Raw genomic sequence first — 19,140 nt, forward strand, 5'->3', positions numbered from 1 at the left:
TTCTATTGGGTAAAGTCACGTAGGTGTTATTTTATTTTTTACCTACGTGACTTTACCCAATAGAACCAAAGAGTATGGATCCTAGCAGTCACGAAAGCTTTAAATCTAGAGATGTTAACTACCTTTGCCTACAGGAGGTCGTGGGTCGATCCCGACCCTGACGTCTGCTGCTGGATATTTGGAGCTTGCGTGTTCTACCTGTGGTCGCGTGGCCACTCAGGCGTTTAGAGTATTTGGCCACCAAACATTTCCACGTGGTGATAAGCCGCTGCGTTGGGATTTCATGTGGCCAGGTCGCGTCTAAAAAAAGAGCTACATAGCCAGGTGGTGCCTTAGCTGGTAAAACAAATTAAAATAGAGTTGAAATTGATTTAGATGTACAGTACTGCGTAGGTGTAAAGGCGCAGCCTTGCAAGCTGCCTGCCTCACGACACTGCTGGCGGAAAGGGTCCATTCGCCCTAAGGGAGCTCCAGGTGAGCCTCTCCTCACGCTCGCCAGACGTCTTGGAAGAGGTGGTGGTATGCACCCACACTTTACCCCACCACCACCACCACCACGTGGGCTTCCCGCAAGTCAAGCCATCTCCACTGCTGGGAGGACAGAGGCGGCGATGAAGCTAGTGGGGGGGCCTGGAGAATATGTTACAAAGGGGCCCTAAATGTAAAAACAAAAACCACAAGTATTAAAAAAGTTTTACTTGCATAGTAAAGTAATTGTATTTTTTTCATTTGCTATACAGCCAGATAATACGACAAATCGCTAACCTTAAACACCCAGTCGTTCGTAAAAGTTGAAGGCGGTATAGTACTATAGTAATAGAGCAAGTGCGGAATCACTGAACCGGAATTGATAGCTTGAAAGCATTTAGCGCGGGGCCCTTGAAAGTGCGAGGCCCGTAACTGCTACTACACGTGTAGCTACTACATATGTAGTAGTTACTTTTGCTACGAGGATAATCCGGCACTGCCCCCCCCCCTTCTCCATTGCTTCAACTGCTGCGTCGGGACGTGGAATGGAACCTGCGTCCTCTGGATCGCAAGTCGGATCGTGCTCGCCACATCCCATCACGGGAACAGCACGCGGTTTTGTCTTTTTTCATGTCAATAACAACCATGATGATACTTGGCGAGAAAATGATGGTTATATCTTGCTGTTAATTGTTTTTGTATTATTTTGCTGCCGATTCTCATGACATTTTTTTTGTTTACGATGGTGGTGGCGGTAAATGGGGGGGGGGGGGGGGGGGGGGGGGTTTCACACAAACCAAAAAAAAATTCCATCCACAAAATATTTAAGCATCCATTTTTTAATTTTATTACTATTATTCTTTACCAGACGGACGACGGGAATAATGAGTGAAACAATATCTTCCTCGTTTTTTTATATTATAAAAGTAAGAATGTTAAATCAAGTTATCGTGTAACCTGACGATGCGTTGAGGTCAACACGTGCCGGTCAACGCGTTGATGACGCGTTGATTTCGACACGTGACAGTTGACACGTGACAGCAGACGCGTGCCGCTCGGTCAACAAACACGTGCCAGTCATTCTACACGTGCCCGTCAACGCGTGCCAGTCAACACGTGCCAGCCAACGCGTGCCGATGCAGACACCACAAAATGGACACCCAACAGCATGGGCCAAGCAGAAGCAAGGTGGGCAGGGTTTAGTCGGTACCACTCGGGGGGAGGGGGGGCGGAGGGAATCGCTACCAGAATCCACCATGGGCAGAAGAAAGCCGAGCGTTCGTTCGGAAGATTGCGTTCCATATATGTACACACGCACACACGCGCGCGCGCGCGCAACTCACGATATTCATTTTCATAGCATCCCGTTAAGCGGGAGCGGCCACGGCGGTCGTGCGAAACGGCCGAAGCATTCGCGCCCGCTTGCTGTTGCAGAGAGGTTTGCGGTTCGCATCTGGCGAGCCGCACCGGTTAATACTGCGGACGTATTAACTCGTAAAATGCTTTTTGCTGCTGCTATGCGCCGTCTGCTACACTCACAGTAAACGCTAATGACCCCCACCTCTCCTCCACCACACCACATCCCCCTTCCGTGACATTTTTTTTAAAAAGAAACCAGTAGTGCGGCCCATTGCGTGCCAGGTGTCGCGGGCCAAATGTTGCTATAATTTGAAAATAATTTTTTACCCCACCGCTAATTACAACATCGCCCTGCGCGCCTGCAGAATGTGCGCGTGTGCGCGTGTGAGATGCATAGCGCCTTGGCCACAGCTTTCGCTCTATCAAGCACAAGCGCCGATACCAAATGTGTTTACGATGATGCCGACAACGATGATGTTTCAGTTCAGATTTACCCTCCAACGACTGCTTTCCTCGAACAAAAAAAAACTACCACGTCGACCTTGCTACCATAAATAATCGTTATATCTAGGAGAGATACACAAAGCTTCAAGAAAATCATTGGTAGCATTTGCCACCTCCAGGTGGTACCAAAAATCTATTTTTCGGGCCATGGGATTGGACATTTTTAGGAAGGCACAGACGGGGAGGGGGGGGGGTCGCAATACCGAACCCCCGTTGGGGGGGGGGGTTGGGGAGGCTTCTCAATTATTTTTTTAAATGGGCAGCCCCTGGCCTTGCCTGGTCACGCCACTGGCTGCCGGCGTACGGGCCTCTCCCTTCAGGTGAGCTCGACTGTTTCTACCTCGGGGAGGGCATCGTAATCGTATTGGCCTACTCTTCCACGCCGGCCAGTACGTCCTGGAAGGAGGTGGGGGGGGAGGGGAGTACCCACAATTTACCCCCCCACCTCCGCCACACACGCACGCACGCACCAACATGAGCGCGACCATCCGATCGTCCCAGCGGGCTGTCGACCCATCATCGTAAGCACCAGCCGGGGGTGGCGGAGGCATTTGACAGAGGTCGCCCGTCGTTGTGACCATCGACTTGACACAACTCGCCCTGGCCCCGTGCCACGACATTGCTGAGCAGAGGCCGGTCGGCGATCTGGATTTAATTTAATACATATATAATCTTCTCACTTTCCTTAAATCATTCCCGACGCGAGCATAGTTTATAGACAAGACCATCAACAAATTCTTACGTCATAGGTCCTAGGGGGTGGGGGGGGAGTAGGGGAGGGGACTAATCGATTGCGTGTGGAGACAAGGATCGGTGCGGTTTTCGACATCGATTTATTTTGATTTCCCCCTCCCCACCCCCGGTGGTCACTTCCAAAACGGGCACAGACGACGACGCCCAGAGAGGGGGGCCTTAGAGGGGCTGCAGCCCCCCGAGCCTCAGTCGTGGAAATTCCACATTTCTATGGCGGGGGTCGGGGGGGGGGTGACACCAGCCTCTTCGCCCCCCCACCCCCGGACATTTACTGTCGACGTCCCAGAAGGTAGTACATAATTTATGAACTCCCGACTAAATGATGATGATGGTGTCGGTGTCGGTGTCAAAGCCCAGACCGGGATTTGAACTTGTGACACGGGAAGGTCTCTACAGCCACAGCACAACCACGGTTGGCTTTTCGACAAAGTGGTACTCAACGCGCGCACACACTCCTGACGGAAACAATTACGCCGGTTGAGGTTTGAGGTTTCGTTCGCGAGCACCTATTTTAAAGGTGGCCATGATACATTGCGGGGGGAGGCGGCGTGTGGACAGTGCCACGGACACACACGGGGCGCCTTCGGCTTCCCGGCCTCGCCGCGCAGCGCCACGATGCCGCGCGGTCGATGCCGATCGCGCGCCGAGCCAACCTCGCCGCGGAGATCCGATCCAGGTTTTTTTCTTTTTGGACGTGGCCACGAGTGGAACCGGAGGTGAGCAGGATGGAAAGCACGTGCGCGCGGACATCTCCCCAACACACAGGTCCAGTCCCAGCCACACACGTCAGGCCATGAATGTCAGAACGGCAAACGAGGTTAGCAGTGTGGCCGGAACCACGCCCGGCCCCCCCCCCCTTACGTCTAAACCACGCCAGGTCCTCATTTGAGGCCGCGTCGACCTTGGGGAGGCCCAGGGAGCGGGTCAGATAATCGTCACTGGGTGGTGTTGGCCGCGAGCGGGAATCGAACCCGGGTTGGTCGGGTTCGTAGCTCTGCGGGCGAACCGCACCACACACAAAAAAAATAAACACTCGCACATTCACCTTACGTCCAGAGAGCGTTATAAATTCAAGTGGTTACTTAATCACTCCTCATCCGCCAGGGATCTTTTTCCACCTTTCTCCTTCTCTTTTTTTAAATTTTGTACAAGGCGAGAGGAGGAAGAAGAAGCAGCAGCAGCACAACAACAAAGCAGAAACGGCCAAACAGGAGGAGAACAACAAAGCGGAACTGGCCAACAACATTTTCCTGGACCCCGGGGGGGGGGGGGGGGGGCGGACGTCTCCATGGCACTGAACGGCGGAACGATCGCGGCCCGAGGAGATCGAACGCCACCCGCGCTTCGCTTCAATATCCACACCCACCCACCACCACCCACCACCACCCACCACCACCCACCCCCACCCACCACGTTGGTCGACGACACGCAAGCGGCAGGCACGGCGAAAGCGAGAGGAGGTATATACTGGATGCGGTGTGTCGGGTGAGGGAACACCTTTTTGGAGGGAGGGGGGGTACGTGAAATTAAGCCGGAACCTCAAACCAAATCGTGAACACAAAGGGGGCATATCCGGGGTGATTATTATTATTTTTATCCTGGGGATGGACTGGCCCCCCCCCACCGTCATGGGAATGTGTAATTTCTATCACTGGCTGGGGTCAGGGGGGACTCGCCAGAGCGGAGAGACGCTTGGACGAGCGCGCAAAAGGCAGCAGACGGAGTTTGTGGTTGGTTTCTTTCCTCCCCCCCGTGAATTCCGTCTCCACCACTCGCCAGCGCGGGGGGGGGGGGGCATCGCGTGCACCCCCACCAATCGTACGGCGAAGCAACGTCAAACAACGCAGCGACCGTCGAGAAAGACGCAAATAGCCCCCACATTCGTTCATTCATTCGCTGACAAAGGGGGTCCCCCCCCCCCCTCCTCCCCCCTCCTCCCCCCCCCTCCTCCCCCCTCCTCCCCCCCCCCCCGCCTCATTCATTCATTGACCGCGGAATAACTTCGCGAAACTTTCGCCACCACCGAAGTTTGGTATTTGATGGCGGGCGCACGCACGGGAACGGATCGACTTGCGCCTCTTCCTAGCGAGCGCAGCCCCCTGCTGTACACGTCCTCCGTGGTCGTGCTGCCCCCCCCCACCCCCATGGTGTTCGGCGCGACGTCCGACGTTTCGAGGCACTAGCGCGGGCTCGCGTTGCCGCTTCGATTACAGAAAGAAAGAAAAAAATTGCGTCGAGAAAATCTACATCAAGAACCGGCGCGGCCGAGTTGGCAGCGCTGTCTGAGCGAGAGGGCGAGCGAGAGGACGAGCGAGAGGACGAGCGAGAGGACGAGCGAGAGGGCGAGCGAGAGGGCGAGCGAGCGGGCGAGCGAGCGGGCGAGCGAGAGGGCGAGCGAGAGAGAGGGCGAGCGGGCGGCTCGGTTCGCGACGCAGCCCCAGCACGCGGAGCGGAGCGTGGGGTTCGTACGACGGCCAGCGGGGGCGACGATGGGTGGGGCGAGCGAGCGAGCGTAGTCGCCCTCTAATACTGCGACACAGTGGACGACACCGACGCACAGATAAAAGAGCACCATTTTTGTAAAGGGGGAGGGGGGTGGGTGGTGGGGAGACAAATATATACCGTGTTAGTTTTGCATCCATTAAACCATCCGCCAGCTCATCTATAATTGATCATTATTACAATTAATATTATTGCGACTATCATTCACCGTATTCTCCCGCATCGCAAGGCGCTCCGGAGAGCGTGACCAAACCCACGCAGAAAACTTGCGCCCGATGCGTCTGTAAAGTTAAACAAATCTGGTCACGCACGCACGGCTACCCCTCCCCTCCCCCCCCCCCCAAATTCTACTTTAAACTTCACAGAGGTGGGGTGGCGGGGGAGCGGAGGGGGTTAGTGCCCCTTGATCTGGAGAATGCGGGTATCAAGCTTACACTCGGAAAGTTTGCCAAGCTTCAACAGGCCCTGCGAAGACGATTGTATCGCAGGGCGAGGGGCTCGCCTCGGACGTTGTTGGCCGGACGGATGGAGGTGCAGTGCCGAAGAGGGGCCGCACTTACCGGCGGTGGTAGACGGTGCGGCCCATCCACGGCACTACAGAGGGATGGGCGAACGGACGGAGGGACAGACGGAGGGGATGGATCGACGGAGGGACAGAGACGAAGGGACGAAGGGACAGAGACAGAGCAACGGAGGGACAGAGACACAGAGCAACGGAGGGACAGAGACGAAGGGACGGAGGGACAGAGACACAGAGCGACGGAGGGACAGAGACGAAGGGACGGAGGGACAGAGACACAGAGCGACGGAGGGACAGAGACGGAGACACAGAGCGACGGAGGGACAGAGACGGAGGGACGGAGAGACAGAGACAGAGCAACGGAGGGACAGAGACGAAGGGACAGAGACACAGCGACGGAGGGACAGAGACGAAGGGACGGAGGGACAGAGACGAAGGGACGGAGAGACGTTTCTCGGCGGGCGGCGCGGGGGGTGGGAGACCCCATGGCGACACGGCCGCCGATATTTTTTTTTCTTTCCGGAATCTTTCGCACGGGACAATCCCGCGCCCAGTTTTGGGATCACCGGACCCAGAGCCGACTAAACTCCCGATGGAAAAAAAAATAACTCGGGACGTCAACATGCCATCCCCACCCATCGCGACGATGACCTCCGACCTACCCCCGCCACCCCCCCCCCACCCCGCTCATTCGTTCTGCACGCGACGTACCACGTCAAAAACAAAATCGATTTGGCAAATCAGCTTTGTTTCTGCTTTCCAAGCGTAAGCCGTGCCCCCCCCCCCCCGTCCCCACCGCCACGACTTGGCCCGCAAAGCTGGGGGGCCCAACCGGTGCCTGCCGCGAGAGCTACTCAGGCGGTGGTGGTGGTGGAGGAAGGAGATAGCGATTGGCGGGGGCGTCGTGCGATGTCGTTCCAACGGTTGCCGGGTAAGGGCGAGAGGCTTTACCCCGGACCAAGTGGACGCCGGCACGACCGCACGACGAGCCGCGAGCGGCGACCTCGGCTCAGCAAATGACCACGGCTCAGCCACTGCGGCTCCCTCACTGGCGATCACCTCTTTATTCTGTCCACCAACCGGTCAACACGCGCACGCGCCCCCCGCCCTCGTCATCATCGTCAGCTCGCCCCTCCCGCATCGCCCTCCCGGCACCCCCCGCCCCCTTCTCTCTCCACCGTGACGAGGTTTCGGCGCGCGTCATAAATAATATTTAGAGGGGGGGGGTGGGGGGGTCGGGGGGGGGAGTTGTTGTTCGGCTCCCCCCACCAGTGTGGTTGGGTCACGTGAGGAGTCGTCACCGTTTCTTCATTGCCATCGCGTCACCGTGGTCGTCACTTCGTGGTCACAACCCTCCTCGCCTCTGCAGTTACCATCGCCATCATCATCATCGTCGTCGTCAATGCCTTAGTGCTCAGTCGCGGACGTTAACGTAGTCGTCGCCGCCGCCATCGTCGTCGTCGCCGGCACTTATGGTCGTCGTCGTCGCAGCCGCTGTCGACCTCGTCACTAACGATCGCAGTCCCCGCTATTGCCGCCGTCATCCACAGTCAGCCTCGGTCGTCGTCTGTCATAATAATCATTGACGTCGTCTTCATAGTCGTCGTCATTGTCGTAAAAGACATCAAAATCTTTGTGGTCACTGTCAATATCGTCGTCGTCGTCATCATCCTCAGCGCCATCATTGCCGTCGCGCTTATCGCCGTCATCATCCTGGTCCCGAGTAACATCGTCGTCGCATCGGTTGTAACCGCGATCCTCGTCGTCACCAAAGTCATCGTCGCCACCGTCACCCCTTACCATTATCTACACCGTTAACGTCATCGTCATCGTTAACGTCGTCGTCATCATCGTCATCATCATCGTCGTCCCAAGCGCGTCACGCCGGCGGAATTTTCCACGTGACGAGAACGACGACGACCGCACGGAGGGCTCCTCCCCCTCGTCACTGGGCCTTGTGCTTGCCGTTGAGCTGCCCGTTGGCGACGTTGCCGTTGGCGACGTGGTGGTGGTGGTGGTTGTCGTCGTGGCGACGGCGGTACCCGTCGCCGCCCGCCGCGCCCCCCTCCAGCTTCTTAGGCGGGCGGAGGCCCTTGGTGTAGGCCTGGTACCAGAAGTTGAGGAAGAGGATGAGGAAGACGAGGCCGTAGACGAAAATTATGTAGAGGAAGATGGGGTAGTTGTAGGGGCAGTCCTTGAGGAAGAAGAACTGGGCGATGTGGGCCTGCACCAACACGAACTGCACCTGCACGGCAGGAGGGGGGTGGGGGGGGGGGAAAGGTCAACGGGCAGAGGTCACAAGCGGGAGGTCATCGGTTCGATCGCTACCCCGACGTCGCCCGTTGTATATTTGGAGTCCGTGTGTTCTCTCTCTCCCCTTGGTCGCGTAGATTTCTTGTCATGTGGGTCTTCCAGTTTTCTCTCCTCCAGATTTTGAATGAACGTCACGCGTTTTAGAGTTATTCGACTGCTGTACATTTCCACGCGATAAGCCACTTCGTTGAGCTATCAGTTGTGGCCAGGTCGCTTCTGAAAAGAGCTTTACAGCCTTACCTGGTAAATAACATAGTTTTAGTAGTATTCAAGGTGCACTCACACGCGCACAAAAAAAAGACAAAGATCCCCCTTATAGCCTAAACAGACTGTTAAGGGCAAGTGCTGGTAGTGAGCATTTATGAAGGCCGGCATGGCACATAAGGGGGTGGGTGACCAGCACCACACCCGACCGCCTTTGTCTCCCCAGTGGTGAGGTTTACACACCGCACCAGGTCATCATTTGAGGCCGAGTCGACCGAGGGGAGGCTCAGGACTGGTTCAAATAATCGCCACTGGTGTTGGCCGTGAGCAGGAATCGAACTCGGGTCGCCAAGTTCGTAGCGCAGCGTGCTAGCCGCTGCCACTACCGCTCCCCAAACGCACACACAACAACAACAACCGCCATTCGCCACTAAGTGACGGTGACGTCACCACAGCGCTTGTGCCAGGCTGTGCACACGCTAAGGCCACGTGAAGTGTCGAACACCTGCCGGCAGGAGGTCACGGGACAGACCCAGGTACCATGGGTTGACTGAGATGACTGGCCGATGCTCCACCTGTGCCAACTTCCTGTGTTTTAGCCACCCGGCGCACCGCTTGTTGTTGCGAGCGTCTCTCCTCTGCCCTCTGCTGTTGCTGAAGTATGACTGCCTCCAACTGCCCAGTAACATCCTTCACAAGCCTCCTCCAGAGGCCAATCTTGACACCGCTGGTAGCAGTCGCCGGCAAGTCCACTCAGCTCCACATTCTCCCGTACCACATCACTCCAGCTCTTCTCCGCGCTCGTCTAGCCCCCTCTATACGACCAAACAAAAGCTGTTTAGAGGCATGTGGTGGCTGGGCCTGCGGGCTTCATGACCCAGCCAACGCAGCCTTGCCTGCCAGAGGAGCTCACCGATAGGACTTTGCCCAGATCTTTCAAAGATTTGTGAGCTCCTCACACAATCCAGCCTTGTTAAACCCAAGATGGATCGTAGGCAGGCCAGCCCAAATGTTTCTAACCGGCGAAGATGTTCCATTAGGGGGGTCCACGTTTCACAAGCGTAGCCAATGGAGGGCATGACCGTGGCCGAGAAGGGCCGGTAGCTTCCACACAGCGTTACGCAGCCAATGAAGAGAAAATGCCGCACACACACGCACAGGTACGGGCGTGTACGTACCAGCTGGATGACGGTCATGTATTTTTTCCACCAGATGTACTTCTGGTAGGCGGGTCCAGCGGCGGCGAGTCCGTAGTAGCTGTACATGATGACGTGCACAAACGAGTTCACCATCCCGTGGAAGGAGCCCAGCCCACCTGCACGCGTTCACGCGCACAGACAAAGATCATGGGACCTCCTTTGCCAGTACCAAAATATGAGAATAGGTTTTCCCCTTTTTTCTGGCAACAAAACAGCTGTGTTAAGATGTTAAAACGCAAAACTGAAACCTTTTACAGGGAATCATGTCTGCATTAACGCCACAACACTTGTGGTGAGAATGCAAACAAAAAACAAACTCTGATAATATGATGCATTGTCCTTGAAACTGATTGGTCCCACACCAGAGACGGCTTTCTTTTGGGCCTAGTATCAAAACGGTGCGTGCATGTCACATGCGTAGATTACACACAACAATGACAACGGTCCTCCCCTGTATTAGCCTTAACGAACGTTTGGGGCAAGTGCTGTGAAAGAGAGCATCTGCGAAGGCCGGCACGACACGAGAGGATGGGGGGGTGTTAACACCACGCCCGCCCGGCCGCCTTTGTCTCCCTACTGGCCGATGTTTACACACCGCACCAGGTGCTCATTTGGACGCCGAGTTGACCTAGGGGAGGTCCAGGACCGGTTCAGGTAGGTAATCGTCACTGGTGTTGGTGGCCGCGAGCGGGAATCGAACTCCGATCACCGGGTTCGTAGCGCAGTGCACTCACCGCTGCGCCACCGCTCCAATCCGCGTCCACACAGGTGCATGCTGGGTAGCTAGCGAGCGCCTGTTCGGGTGGCGGGCATGGCGCTTGTGGCGGCGTGGACTGGGTGGTGTGGCCTGAGCGACGCACGCCTGCGTGTATTCTTGTCCGTTTACACGTTCGTACAACGGCGGTCTTCCCGACAGTCCCGTTCCGCGTTCCCGTCGTTCAAAATAAATCTTCCCGAGCAGACTCGCCGCGTAATTTTCAAAGCGCAAATTTAAATTTGCACCAAAAATATTTTCGGTTTCCCGCTGCGATGCAGCCGTTTTAGTTCCGATTTCTAGGTGGCTTCATCGCCGCTACCGAGCTGTAAGCCGTCGCTCCTGACGATTCGGCAACACACGGATGGGGTGGGTGGGGGGGGGGGTGCCGCTCGTGCGAACGATGCAGTTCCTTGTCCGTCGCGTTCTCACCACCTCGCCGGACGAAAATAAACTCGGAATACCCTCCCTGCACCCGGCGACCTGGTATCGAACCCGGGGATTCATCAGCGCGCCATCTCCGGCTTCCCGGAGCCGCTCCCATCCCGCCACCACCCACCACCCCCCACCACCACCCCCCTCCAGAATCGCCGGTCGACAAAACCGATTCGCCCGACAGCGGGCAATACGGACGTCGTTGTGTTCGACGCAAGTTTATTCGAAACAAAAAACATCGCGACGCTTTAAAACCTTTCGACCACGACACCCCCCCCCTCCCCCACCCCTTGGCGACACTCACCGGGAGCAAACTTGACCCCGAACCACCAGGTCCAGGGCATGATGGTGTGGTGGTACACGTGCAGGAACGTCACCTGTGCATTCCTCTTCCGCAGGACGAAGAACACCTGCTCGGACAGCGCGCGGGGGAATCGGGCAGCCAGGGTCAGAGGGGCAGCCGGGGTCAGAGGGGTCAGAGGGGTCACGGGGTCAGAGGGGCAGCCGGGGTCAGAGGGGTCGCGGGGTCAGAGGGGCAGCCGGGGTCAGAGTGGCAGCGGGGTCAGGGAAATTCTGCCTTAAAATGTTAGCATGGTTAGTGGTTAGCGTTAGGGGTAGGGTCTGGTTGGCTTGTGTGGCTGGGTTTAGTATTAGTCCGGTTGGCGGGTGCGGTTAGCATTCGGGACTGGTTGAATAGCGTGGTTGGCCGGTGTGGTGAGCAGTCGGGGGGGGCGACTCCTCCGCATTCTCACCGTGTCGAGAAGCTCAATGAACTTTGAGAAGTAGAAGAGCCAACAGGTCCACGCCATCTGTGGGGGAGAGCGAGAGAGAGAGAGTGTGGGGAGAGGAGGGAGAGAGTGCGGGGAGATTGGACAACGGCGACTGCTAAAAGCTTCCGATGTACGGCCCTCTGTGCGTACGTAAAATCGGAACGGGAAGGGGTTCTGTTCATTTCGCTTAACAAGCGTGACCGCTTGACCGGCTGCTCCGGTGTCTTTCCTCCTCGCGCGCTGGTGAACAATAAACCATCGCTTTGTACACGGACAAAACGCTCTCTAGATTATCTGAAACACACGTGTGCAGCCCTTTGCCTGCGTTACCGATGGATGCACGTGCGCGTAAGCGTTCCAAACTCGAGACACTAGTTGGAGGTACTCTATTTCCGGCCTTAACAGCCTTCGGGGATAACTCCATACTGGGTCGGGGACAGCCAGCATGCTGCCAGACCCACGGCTACAGAGCGGAGACGATCACAACGACCAGTTCCATTCCCCACCGCAGCAGCCCCGGCTGAATCGGAGCTCGCCTGATAAACTGAACGGCGTGGCCAGGCTCCGCCCTCGGGCCCCCCCCCCCCGAACCCCTCTGGATCCCCCAGATTGCTCCGTGCCTTGCCCCCCCCCCCAAGTGAAACTCGTAGAATTGGCTGTTACCCATAATTCTATTGCCTCCCAATCGCCCGGCGGCATGCGCTCCAGTGACTCATCCTACTACATAACGAGCGTTGAACTTCTTTCGCACCGTGCGTAGCCGAAGTGCTAATCGGCGGTGCGGGGGAAGGACAAGAAACTAAACGCAGTCCTCCGGAGCCATGGCCCGTGACGGTCATTGGTGGGGGGGGCGGTGGGGATGACTGAACCATACTTCACCACGCTGGTTCAGGAGCCAAAAATGCAGCGACGGCTTCCACAATGCAACGTGGGCCGGGTCGTTGCTGACCCCCGTGCCCCCTACTGAACACCCGTGAGAAAGGAAGAGCTTCATAGCTCATCGGATTCCAACCAGGACAAATAAAGACTTTGATTCCAGCGTGGCCGTGGGGAGCTCAGTGTGGCCGTGCCGCCGCTAGAGGGCGCCAAGTTGTTTCGTTCATTCTCCGTGGTGGCGAGATGTTAACTACCTTGCCAGGTGTGCAGGAGGTTCGTGGGTTCAGTCCCAACCCCTGTATGTATTTGGAGTTTGCGTGTTCTTCCTCTCCCCGTGGTTGCGTGCATTTTTCTCCGGACCTCCGGTTTTCCCCTCCGCATTTATAATCAACATGAGTTTAGAGTATTTGGATGCCGTAAATGTCCACGTGATAAGAGACATCGCTGAGCTGGGAATTGTGAACAGGTCGCTTCTGAAATGGAGCTAGTAAGTTCAGCGGGCTCTACCTGGTAAAATAAAAACGAGTTTAGGTTGAAGTTTAACTTCTTTCGGGCGGCAGGAACAACACGTAAGAGTTGTTGGAACGCGTTGTAGTTGAACGCCAAGTTTGTTTCAACCGATCCAAGGATTGCAGCGATACCGCCAGGATGTTGATGGGGGTGCCGCGGTGGCGAGATGTTATCGTGGATTTTCCTCCGGGTCCTCCAGATTCTTCCCCCTCTCCACGTTCAGAATCAAATGTATCTGAACCGGTCCCGAGTCTCCCCTTGGGGTCGGACTCGGCCTCAAAATGGAAGTATCCGCTGCGGCGTGTACACATCAGCAAAGGCCGGTCCCGGGCCCCGGCCGTGGTGTGTTGGCCACTCACCGCCAGCGCTTGCCCCACCTGGCCTGCGAGAGGCTACACGACACGGGAGGGGATCTTTGCCTTTGGTACGAGCGTCAGCGAACACGGGCAAGCGGAGTGGGTGGGGGGGGGCTAATAGACTTCACGCCGGAGCTTCGGCATGTACATCTTGATCACTGGGCAATGATATAGAAGGGAGGGGGGGGGGGGGGTTGGGGGTCCGCGTTGTCGAACGCGACGACGGATCCTCGCACGCGAGACGTCGGACACAGCCCGGGATTGTTTCCACCGCTCCGCACTCATCGGCATCCCCTTTAGAAACTCCGCCGCACCTCAGCCAAACCAAAGCCGCCCCTCCCCTGCCCCCTGCCCGCGGCTCAGTCAGAATTACACAACAACCCACCACCACCACCTCGTTTATCTGCCAACTGCACCCAACCCCCTCGCGCCTACCTCCCACGGCCACAAACAATGAATTCTTTCTCGCTGTACCGGAAAGAGAGCAACAGACTCCCCTCTCTATGTTTTACATATTTAAAAAAATATTATTTAGTGATGAACCCCCCCCCCCCCCGCCCGCCCCAACGTGAATTCCGTGCTAAACAAGTTTGGAGACAGTGCGTGGCTGTAATAAAAACAAACAAAAAATCTACCGCGGGCTGCCTCGGCCAATTATCACCACCACCCCACCAGCATCCCAGGGTCGATAAAATGAACACCACTTTGTGCGTGTGGGGGGGGGGAGTCAACAGGCGGTTGTCATCCCCATTGATGTGTTTGCCCCCGGCGTAGGAATATTCGTCCAGCAGTGGAGGTGATGGCGGCGCTGTAGATTATTTCACTTGCGATTGTTACGACGCAGGGCGGCAAGATGGATCGCTGCGGTGCATCGACGCAATTATCATCTCACTTGCCCAGGACTTGCGTCGTAAACAACAACAACAACAACAACAACAACGCAACAAGAGGCCAGTCACGAAACTGTGACCGCTGGCAACTTCCCTCGGGAATCACCGACACACACATGGGGGAGAGCCCCTCAAGACGAACCCAACGTGCCATGTCCCAAAAGGATCGGCCCAAGGAAATCGGGGCATTTTTTTTCTTAGTTATAATAAGTGACAGGCTGTATCCTAAATATGTCATGAAAATTGCTCACTCTCTCTCTCTCGTATCTCCCGATTCCTTGGGCCGATTATGCAATAACGAACGCCCCTTACCCCCCCCCACTGCCCCCTCTCCGTCTCACGCCAGCGCGAGGCAATGTGACGTCGCCCACCCCCACCCCACCCCGCCGGCCTGCACACCGGGCCGTGGCAGGCCAGGCAACGATTGCCAGGAGATGGCGGTGGTCACGGTGGTGATTGGTGGCGGTGGTAGTGTAGTGGTGGTGGTTGCAGCAGTGGGTGGCTGTGATGGTGGCAGTAGCGGTGATGCTCGTGATGACGGTAGTCGTGACAGCGATGGTGGCGGTGGCAGTGGCAGTAGCGATGGTGCAAGTGGTGGTAGTGGTGGTGGTAGTGGCGTTGGTGGAGGTGGTATTGGCGAGGGTGGTGATTGTGACAGTATTGGTGACGAAAGTGGAGGTGGCAATGGTGGCGATGATGGTGGCGGTAGTGGCGATGGCGGTGGCGGTAGTGGCGATGGCGGTGGCGGTAGTGGCAATGGCGATGGCGGTGGCGGTAGTGACGATAGCGGTGGAGGCGATGATGGTGGCGGTAGTGGCGATGGCGGTGGCGGCGATGGCGGTGGCGGTAGTGGCGATGGCGGTAGTGGCGATGGCGGTAGTGGCGATGGCGGTGGTGGCGGTAGTGGCGATGGCGGTAGTGGCGATGATGGTGGCGGTAGTGGCGATGATGGTGGCGGTAGTGGCGATGGCGGTGGCGGTAGTGGCGATGATGGTGGCGGTAGTGGCGATGGCGGTAGTGGCGATGATGGTGGCGGTAGTGGCGATGGCGGTGGCGGTAGTGGCGATGATGGTGGCGGTAGTGGCGATGATGGTGGCGGTAGTGGCGATGGCGGTAGTGGCGATGATGGTGGCGGTAGTGGCAATGGCGGTGGCGGCGATGGCGGCGATGATGGTGGCGGTATTGGCGATGGCGGTGGCGGCGACGCCACCGTGAGCTGGCTCAGCAGATTACTCGGTAATCGGCTCGGTCCAAATCCCAGCAGCTCAGTCCCCCGCCCCCTGCATCGCCCCCCCCTCCCCCCCGTGCCCCCGCTCCCTCTCCCTTCATTCAGTCGTTCAGTCATTCGTTCGTGTCTTTCGTTTCGCTCATTTCACCGGGAGGCGCCTTCATTCCACGGTCGAGCTTTCTTTCGCTACTTCCCTCGAACATTCCCGCAGAGCCACGCAAAGCTTCCCACCCCGTCTCCGCATCCCTCTTTTTTCATTCACCCCTTCGCGCCATTCCCCCCGCCTCCAAATTCAATCCTCCTCCTCGCCCCATCATTCAACTCCGGTACTAATTTCTTCCCTCCCTCTTTCACCTCTTAATTCCTTTTGTGCCTCTTCGACTGCATCCCTTGCCCGCCTGTTCATTCAACTCCTTCACCTGCTTCCTTGCCTTCTCTTTAGATTCTTCACTCAATGCTTCCCTCCCCCCACCCCCCCCCCCCCCCATACGTCCGTTCCCATACGAGCACCTCCCCTCAACGCGGTTTCGGCGAGAGTCCAAGCGCGGCGCGTGCGAATATTTGCCCCGATTCCCGGGTCTCCCCTAGGTCGACTCGGCCTTGAACGATTACCCGGTGCCGTCTGTGTAAAAAACAGCAGCACTCGGGGGAGACAAAGGCGGCCGGGGGTAGTTCTGGTCACACCACCCCCTGGTAGGCATTACCGGTCTTCAAAGGTTGCTCGTCAACCGTACTTGCCCTGAAGGTCTGTGCAGGATATATCGTTGTGCGTGTGTTTGTGTGTGCGCGTGTGTGTGTGTGTGTGTCTTCTCAGCCACGGTCATTCCCTCCCTTCTCTACGCTTGTGAAACGTGGACCCCCCTAATGGAACATCTTCGCCGGTTAGAAACATTTAGGCTGGCCTGCCTACGATCCATCCTGGGTTTAACCAGACTGGATTGTGTGAGGAGCTCGCAAATCCTTGAAAGATCTGGGCAAGGTCCCATCGGTGAGCTCCTCCAGCAGGCAAGGCTGCGTTGGCTGGGTCATGTAGCCCACATGCCCAGCCACCGCATGCCGAAACAGCTTTTGTTCGGTCGGATCGAGGGGGCTAAATGGGCGCGGCATGGGCTAGAGAAGAGATGGAGTGATGTGGTACAGGAGGACGTGGAGCTGAGTGGACTTGCCGATGACTGGTACCAGCGGTGTCAAGATCGGCCTCTGTGGAGGAGGCTCATGAAGGACGCTACTGGGTAGTTGGAGGCAGTCGCCCTCCAACAACAACGGAGGGCGGAGGTGCGACGCTCACAACAACGAGCGGAGCGCCGGGTGGCTAAAGCACAGAAGGTTGGCACAGTAGGGGGCACAGGTGGTGCATCAGCCAGTCATCTCAGTCATCTCAGTCAGTCGACCTGTGGCACTTGGGTCTGCCCCGTGACCTCCTGCCCGCGGGCGATCGACACTTCACGTGGCCTCAAGGTGCACATGGCCTGGCACAAGCGTCGTGGTGACGTCACCGCCACTTAATGGCGAATGGCGGTTGTTTTTGTTGTGTGTGTGTGTGCGCGCGTGTGTGCGTGCGCTCACCCTGACGGCCTGCGGAGAGTTTGAGAAGTCGACGAGGTCACACCGGTACGTGTAGCCAGTAGCCCAACCCGACATCAGGAACTGGAGGGAGGCAAAGACCGAAAATTCTCATGAGTTTCTGTTTGCGTACAATTCTAAGTGGCATTATTACGGATGATCCACCCAATGGTAGGTCCCCGAGGGCCTCTCCCCGAGGGCCTCTCCCCGAGGGCCTCTCCCCGAGGGCCTCTCCCCGAGGGCCTCTCCCCGAGGGCCTCTCCCCGAGGGCCTCTCCCCCCTCCCCGAGGGCCTCTCCCCGAGGGCCTCTCCCCTCTCCCCGAGGGCCTCTCCCCTCTCCCCGAGGGCCTCTCCCCTCTCCCCGAGGGCCTCTCCCCTCTCCCCGAGGGCCTCTCCCCTCTCCCCGAGGGCCTCGTCATTAAAAATGCTCAGTATTGGACCTTACCTGGTAAAATAAAAAGAATAAAAGTTTAGTTTAAATAGTTGTTTAGTTGTCACGTGGTTCAGTGGCCACGTGGGCTGACGTCCGCCTGCCATAAAACATCGACGTACATACACGTGCAATCATTTCATTCGTTCGTTCTCTTACGTATAGCCTGAATAGACTGTTGGGGCTAAGTGCTGTTAGCAGGCCACCTTTGAAGGCCATCACGGCACACGAGGGACGAGGGGGTGGGTGGCCAGCACCACGCCCGGCCGATTCGTCTCCCCCCAGTGGCGATGTTTGCACACCGCACCAGGTACTCATTTGAGGCCGAGTCGACCTAGAGGAGGCCCAGGACCGGTTCAGATATCCGTCACCGGGGATCGAACTCGTCCCGCCGGATTCGTTACGCTACCTCTGCCCCCCCCCCCCCCACTCACCTCGTAGCACAGGTAGATGGAGAAGACGACCATCGCGGCGTTGTAGGCGACGAGGGCGCCCTTGAGCTCGAAGGGCTTGCGGTTCTCCATGAGGCGTGGGCCCAGGCGCTTGACGAAGTAAACGTAGGCCGCCAGGATCACCGTCTGCAGCAGCGGTGACGACATGAGCGGCCAGTCGGCCACGCGGGGGTCTGGCGGGGGGGAGGGGGGACACGCAGAGACACGGGGATCACGCGCGCACACGAGCGTTTGGTATTGCGATGGTATTTCATGGAGGTGTTGGGTGGGGCACGTGGGGTCCGTGTGGATGGACACGGGACGCATGGGAGACACGTGGAGGTAGCAGTGGGATTTCGTGGGGGTGCTTGGAGACTTGGACAAAGATACCCGGCCCCCCCCCCCCCACCCGATTGCCTTAACAGACCTGTTGGTGCTGTTAGCGAGGAGCAGCACCTATGAAGGCCGACACTGTGGCACACAAAAAAAGAGGTGGGTGGGCCAGCACCACGCCCAGCCGCTTTTGTCGTCTCCCGAGTTTAACACAATGGAGGGCGATTCGAAATCGGGGAGGTCCGGGACAAGTTCAAACTATCGTCACGGACGCATCCACGCAGGAAAAATGGAGATTGACACGCGTACACCGGTGACGCATGTACGACAGCCTGTCCTGGTCCTCCACTAGGTCGACTCTGCCCGAAAAAAAAAGTTACGTCCATCATCGACGCCTTTCGATCCGGCTCCTCCGGCGTTTACCTGCATCCTTGATCCAGTTCTGGTACGCCCTCGTGGCGTCGGCGGTGAGTGCCGTGAGCATGGCTGGACTTGGCTGGACCGGACTGGACCTGGGCTGGACCGGACTGGAACTTGCTGGACCGGACTGGACCTTGCTGGACCGGACTGGACCTGGCTGGACCGGACCAGACTGGACCGGACTCGGCTGGGTCAGTGCTGGGGCAGATTCAAGTCGACTCCGGTCCGATCACGTTGGGACGAGAAGAATCCCGACGGGCTTGGGATGGACTGGGTTGGCACGGCGTGGTCTCTGTACGCACACACACACACAAAAAGACAA

The 19,140-nt window shown here is 57.4% G+C and overlaps 1 protein-coding gene across 5 annotated transcripts in view; it reads right to left on the reverse strand.

The window, feature by feature from the left end:
* Window positions 1-7,324: 7,324 nt before the first annotated feature.
* The window catches only part of ELOVL7 (ELOVL fatty acid elongase 7), a 46,281-nt gene continuing 34,465 nt past the window's right edge, over window positions 7,325-19,140 (reverse strand). For 4 of the 5 annotated variants that reach the window (XM_032970650.2, XM_076073968.1, XM_076073969.1 and 1 more), the window contains exons 2-8: window positions 18,822-19,110; window positions 18,069-18,259; window positions 17,208-17,288; window positions 11,764-11,820; window positions 11,316-11,421; window positions 9,802-9,938; window positions 7,325-8,351 (exon numbers count right to left, since the gene is read on the reverse strand). In XM_032970650.2, the coding sequence (XP_032826541.1) occupies window positions 8,052-8,351; window positions 9,802-9,938; window positions 11,316-11,421; window positions 11,764-11,820; window positions 17,208-17,288; window positions 18,069-18,259; window positions 18,822-18,882 (933 nt within the window). In that variant the 5' untranslated portion in view covers window positions 18,883-19,110 and the 3' untranslated portion in view covers window positions 7,325-8,051. The remainder of the gene's footprint in view (window positions 8,352-9,801; window positions 9,939-11,315; window positions 11,422-11,763; window positions 11,821-17,207; window positions 17,289-18,068; window positions 18,260-18,821; window positions 19,111-19,140) is intronic. The other variant, XM_076073967.1, reaches the window with a different exon arrangement.

This window comes from Petromyzon marinus, chromosome 44, assembly GCF_048934315.1.
Source record: "Petromyzon marinus isolate PM22_M1 ecotype Great Lakes invasive population chromosome 44, UKy_Petmar_22M1.pri1.0, whole genome shotgun sequence".
NCBI classification, from domain to species: domain Eukaryota; kingdom Metazoa; phylum Chordata; class Hyperoartia; order Petromyzontiformes; family Petromyzontidae; genus Petromyzon; species Petromyzon marinus.